General features: G+C 15.3%; 1 protein-coding gene across 1 annotated transcript; it reads left to right on the top strand.

Moving 5' to 3' along the window:
* Nucleotides 1-335: 335 nt before the first annotated feature.
* INS49_011790 (uncharacterized protein) lies at nucleotides 336-866 on the top strand (the record flags this gene model as incomplete). The annotated part of the gene is made up of 2 exons (XM_043172500.1): nucleotides 336-593; nucleotides 645-866. The coding sequence occupies 2 exons, from the start codon at nucleotides 336-338 to the stop codon at nucleotides 864-866; spliced, it is 480 nt and encodes a 159-aa protein (XP_043024245.1).
* Between the last annotated feature and the right edge of the window lie 5,892 nt (nucleotides 867-6,758).

The following is a 6,758-nucleotide window of genomic DNA, read 5'->3' as shown; positions in this document are numbered from 1 at the left end:
TTTAAAAGGTAATGTAATAATGATAATTATAAGCTTAAAGGGTAATATAATGGTAAAGGTTGCTAAAACTTGCTTTAAAACTTATAAGTTATAATTTTAAGCCTTTTTAGCAATGCTTTTTTATAATAAAGGTTATATATACTTAATATGCAATAAATTATAATTTTAAGGTTAATTATAATAAGAATTATATACACTTATTAAAAGAAGAAAAAAACTATAAGTGTTGGTAAGTATAACCCTTGCATTTAAAAGGCTACTTTAGTTATCCCCTCCGGGGTACGTAGCCTTTCAGAACTTAGACAGAACAATACCAATACACGATTGCTTCCCATATGATTATCGTACGTACGAGAGACCTACCAACAGCTTCCTTCCCCCTCAGGTTCATCTCGACAACACTCGTTACGATATCGTCCCTCACCGACGTTTGCTCCGTGGCAAACGTGCAGGCGGCGCTTCCAGCCAACGGCACCATCCTCAATGTTAACTTAATACCCTCCTCTATTACTGCTGCCGTTGCCAACGCGTCGGCCAGCACAAGCGGACCGAGCGGTATGGCCAAGCGTGACACCAGCTCTTTATACTGCAATGTCACTGTCCAGTACACCCACACTGGCAAGGACGACTCGGTCCTCCTATAGTACAGCTTCCCGGCACCCGATGCCTACGAGAATCAGTTCTACATCGGCGGTGGCGGTGACTACTCCGAAGGCACCAGCGACCCTACCGGCAGACTTTCCTACGAAGCTATTTCTGGATCCACCGACTACGGCCATAATGGTTTTAAAAACAACCTTAATAAGGCCGTGCTGAGCAAGAACGGCTCTATCAACTGGGACAATATCATAATGTTCTCTTACTAGGCGCAGGGAGAGACAGCCTTAGTTGGGAAGGAGATAATGTGGTACGGGAAGGAGCGTTTTAAGGTTAGAGAGGGGTGTTTTTAAGGAGCCATTTTCTTAGCAACCAAAGTGGGGAGTTTCTCCTCCTCTGCACATTAATACAACCCATTCTTCCTCAATAGCCAAGGGCTAACGGTTTAGCTTCTAACACTAAGATCTACACCTACTTTAAGGGATGCTTTAATGGCAAACGTAAGGCCATAAGCCAGGCCCAACGTTATAATAATGTTTATAATAATATTATTACCAATGCTCTTGCTTTCTATCATGTTTAGCAGCAAGTTAACTACCTTACTTCTTTAATTACCAAGGTTATTATAAGCTACTTCCCGCCTCCTTAAAAGATATTTAAGATTGCCAACGCTATAATTACTACTTATAATTCCTTAAACAGCTATATTAATAGCATTATAACTTATATTAATCTCTATTTACTTAACTTTAACCTAACCTTTATTATTAACAAGTTTTATTATTACGCTATTATAACCAGCAGCTCCCTTAAATTCAACTTTAACAAGCATGCTAAGGGCTTTACAACTAGCTTAACTCCCAAATAAAATGGCACCATTACTACAAAAAGCATAGCCCTCACCCAAAAGCTCTACTTTTTTTTTTTTTTTTTCCCTCTCCACCAGCAAGCAAGTATACTTGCCTTAGCAAATCGCTTCAAGTTTCAATGACGCTGCGACCACATACGACAACACGACCGCATCCTGGGGTGTCACTATTGTTGAAAGGAACTATCCATAGCGCATTCCCAGTGAATTCACGGTGAATTCATCGGCCATTTATAGCTTTTAATTAATAGCGAATTTACCATAAATACCCCGCAAGGAATTTATAATAAATTTATATAAAGTTTATATATAATAAATAATAAATTAATATATTTATTAAATTATAAGCTTAATATTACTTATTATATTTTAAAATATTAAAATTTATTAAAATTTAAATTTTTATAATTATTTTTTTATTTAAATTATTAAGATTTTATTATTATTAAAGTATTTAATAATTATTATAATTAATAAAATTATTATTATTTAAATTTATTTTATATTTATAATAATAAATATTAAATATTTTTTAATTTTAAATTAAGTTTTTAAAATTAAAGTTAAAAAAAATTAAATTAAAAAATTATATAATATTTATAAAATAAAAAAAATTAAATAATAAAGTTTTTATAATATTTTTTATTAATTAATAAATTTATAATATAAAAATAATTTTAAATTTTAAAATTAGTATTTTTAAATTTTTAAATAAAATTTAAATTAAAATATTTATATTAAAGTAAATAAAAAATAAAATAATAAAATTATTTTTTTAAAATATAATAAAATTAAATTTTTTTTTATTAATAATTTAAATAATTATAATTTTTAATTTTTTTAAATTAAATTTAAAATAATAAATATTATATAAATAACTTTTTTAAAATTTATAATAGTTATTTTTTAAAAAATAAAAATATATATAAAAATATATATAAAAAGAGTTTATTTTTATTTTATTTTATTTATTTATTTTAATAAATCTTTTTTATATAAAATAAAGCTTTTTATATATAAAATAATTAAAAAATTAAAAATTTAAAACTTAAAGTTAAATTTTATATTAATATTTATTAAATAATATTATATAAACTTTTAAAAAAGTTTTTTAATTTTTTTTATAAATAATAAATATTAAAAAATATATTTAAGTTTATTTTATAAAGAAAAATTTAAAATAATGTTTTTATATTTAATATTTTATAAAATAAATTAATTATTTTTAATAAAAAATAAATATTAAAGCTTATTTTTATATAAAGGAAAAATTATTTTAAAAAATAATATAATTAAAAATATATTATATATAAAGTTAAAATTATATTTATAAATATATTAATTATATTTTTATTTATATTATATAATAATATATTTTTTATAAAATTAAATATAATTATATATAAAATATATAAATTTAAATATTTTTTATATATTTATATATAATTTTAAAAATTTTATTTATAAGGAGTTTTTTTAATTTAAACTTTATAAAAATATTATTAATATAAAGCTTATTAAGTAATATTTTTATAAAATTTTAATTAATTAAATAAATTATATATTTATTAATTATTTATATATTATTTTTAATTTTAATAAAAATAAAATAATATTATAAAATTAAAACTTTAAAATTTATAATTAAAAATTATTAATAATAATAAATATAATAATAAATATAATAATAAAATAATAATAATAAATATAATAATAATTAATGTTTTATAAAAAATATTAATATTTAAAAAATATATTTATAATTATTTAATATTTAATTATTAAAATTATTTTTCTTAATATATATATAATTAATAATATTAAAATATTTATAATTTTTAATTAAATTATAATTTAAAAATAATTTTAAATAATAATATTAAAAATATAATATTTTTTTATTATTAAAATATAATAAATTAAAAAAAGTTTATAAATAAAGTTTTATTATAAAAATTTTATAATTTAAATATAAAAAATTAAAATTTATTTACTTTATAATATATTATAAATTTTATAAAATATATAAATATAATTTTATTATTAAAATAATAAAATAATATTAAATAAATTAAAATAAAATTAAATATTAATATTATAAATTAATAAAATTAATTAATAATAATATTAAAATATATTTTTTATTATATTTAAATAATTATATATAATTTTATTAAATTTATTTTATAATTTAAAAAAATAATATTTAAAATATTATTAAATAAGCTTTAAATATAATTAAATATTATAAATTAATTTTTAAATAATTTATATAAAAATAGTTTAAAAAAATATAAATTATAATATTTAAATATAATTAAAGCCTTAAAAAAAAGCTTTTAATTATATAATATAATTTATTAATAAATAACGCACTTTTATAACTTTTGCTAATTTTAATTAACTTTAATATTTATTTAATATAAATAATTTAATTAAATTTAATATTAATTAATGCTAATTATAATTAAATCTTTATTTTTAATTAATTTACTTAATTTAAAGTAATATAAATAATTATAGCTTAAATAAAAGTAATTAAGTTTTAATAAAGGGATTATTTTTTAATGGGAATTGCATTAATGCTTTTTACATTAATTTTCTATTTATTTATTTATTTAAATATTTAATGCATTAAAAATTAATAATTATAATGCTAAAACTTTTTAAAGAAAATAAAATACTTTTAATTATTTAAGTAATTAAAAACTTTTAAGAAAAATGCATTAAACTTCTTAAATTATATAAAGTTATATAAATCTTTAATATTTTTAAAACTATATTTTATTATAAGATAAATTAATAATGCTTTTATAAAGAATTATATATTAATATATATAAACTTAATTAAATTAAAAAATAAATACTTATTTAATATATTATTAATTAAAATATTTAAAGATTCCCCTTATAATTTTTTAATATAAAAGATATAGCTAACCTTTTATTAATATTATAAAATGCTAAACTTATTAATAAGTATTAAGCTTAATACTTTATAAATTAATAACTTAGCCTTAAAATTAAATTTAATTATTTTTATAATTATTAAAAAGCTTTTTATAAAAATTTAAAAATTATTAAAAATTAATTTAAATTACTTTATAATATAATAACTAAGTATTAAATTATTAATAATAATCTTTATAACTTTAATAAAATTAACTTTATAATAAGCATAATTACCTTATTAATAATTATTATATATATTAATAAATATAAAAAAAATTAAATTAATTTAGCTTAATAATTAAAAATAAGCAATTATTATTAAATATATTAATATAAATAAGTTATAAATTTTATTATTTATAATTATTTAAGGTATTTATTACTTTGCTAACTAAATAATAAAGTTAGGTTTTTTAAATAATTAAGTTATTAAGTTTATTTTTAATAAATAAATAAATAATAAAATTAATTTAAAATAAATTTAATACTTTAATAAGTATATTAAGTTAAAGAAAAATATTAATTATTAAATATTAATTATAAATAGCTATAAAAGCTATATATTAATTAAGTTTAATTAATATTATAAGGATAATAAAATTATTATTATTAATATACTACTATATTTATTTTATTTATTTTAGCTATTAAATATTATATTATATTTATCTTTAAAATATATATATAATAATAAAATTAACCTTTTTATTTAAGCCTTTATTAATTATATTATTAAATTTAAGTTCTTTTTTATATTTAAAATAACTTATAATAAAACTTTTATAATAAAAAATATTAAGTTTATATTTAAAAAAGCTAAAATTTTTCCTTAAGATCTTAATTTTATAATTTCTAAGCTTAATATTTACTTACAAACTTTAATACAATCCTTCCTTATTTCTTTTTAAAAATAAAAGTTTTAAATATTATTAAATGCTTAATAAATTATTTAATAATTAAGTTTTATTAAAAGCAAGATTTTTACTTATTAAAAAAGCTTCCCTATATTAATTATAAAGACTATTAATTAATTAATAAAAAATATATAAATAATAGCGTACTTATTTATTATAATAAGCAAATAAATTTATATGCTTTAAAATATTAATATAGCATTTATTAAATATTAAAGAGCTAAAAGAATTTAAATATAGCTTAAAAAAGCACTTATAATTAAGAAATCTTAAGCTTTTATTTAAGAAAAATAAAAAATAAAGCGGTTAGCTAATAAAATAAATAATAAGATAAAAGAGTTAATCTATAATAAATTAATTAAAAAACCCTATAATAATTATAATAAAATTAAATATAATATAAAAACTTATAAAAAAGATAAAAAAGGGTTTAATTAATTAAATTTTAATTATATTATAATAAATCCAGCTTAATTAATATTAATTAATGCAAATATAATTATTTTATTAATTTATAATAAACTACATTTTTAAGAATATAATTAACATTAAATAATAATAAATATATATTTCTTATTAAAAGTTAATTAATTTAAATTAATATTATAACTATATTAATACCTTTAAATTAATAAAATTAATTAAAAATAAGGATTTAATTATAGTTAGCATTAATTAATATTAAATTTAATTAAATTGTTTACATTAAATAAGTGCTAAGGTTAATTAAAGTTAGTAAAAGTTATAAAAGTACGCTACTTATTAATATGCATTACTTATTAATAAACTACGTTATATCTTTTATTATTAAAATATATAGCTTAACTTTATTTTAAAGTTATTTTAATAAAATAATATATTTAATATTTATTTAAATAAAGTAATAAATAAAAGAATTTTAAAGAAATTATAATTTTTTTTTAAATAACTTAACTTAAGTATTATTATAAGTTTTATATAAATTACTTAATATATAAAAATATAATTTATTATAAATTAATATATTTAAAAATAAGAATTAATTAAAGCTTAAAATAAATATATAAAAGTTTTAATAAATAAAAAATATTTATTTATAAATAAAATTATATATTTAACTTTATTTAAAATTAATATTAATTAAAATACTTCTTTTAATTAAATAATAAAATAAAATATATTACTTAAAAATTATTTATATTTAAGTTAAGTTAAAAGGTAATATATTATTATTTTATTTATAAGTTATTATAAAATATAACTAACTTTTATTAAGCCTTATAATAAATTTATATTATTATATTTTTAAAATTCTTAAATAACTTTTATATTAAAATATTTTAATTAACTTATTTTTTTAATATTTAATAATAAAGCTGCTTATATTAAAAGAAATTAAAAGTATTTTTAATTTAATAAATATTTTTAATAAAGTATTTATTATATAA

This window comes from Diaporthe citri (assembly GCF_014595645.1).
Source record: "Diaporthe citri strain NFHF-8-4 chromosome Unknown scaffold_5, whole genome shotgun sequence".
In the NCBI taxonomy this organism is placed as follows: Eukaryota; Fungi; Ascomycota; class Sordariomycetes; order Diaporthales; family Diaporthaceae; genus Diaporthe; species Diaporthe citri.
The sequence above is the reverse complement of the archived record's forward strand: the minus strand, read 5'-3'. Positions and strand labels throughout refer to the sequence as shown.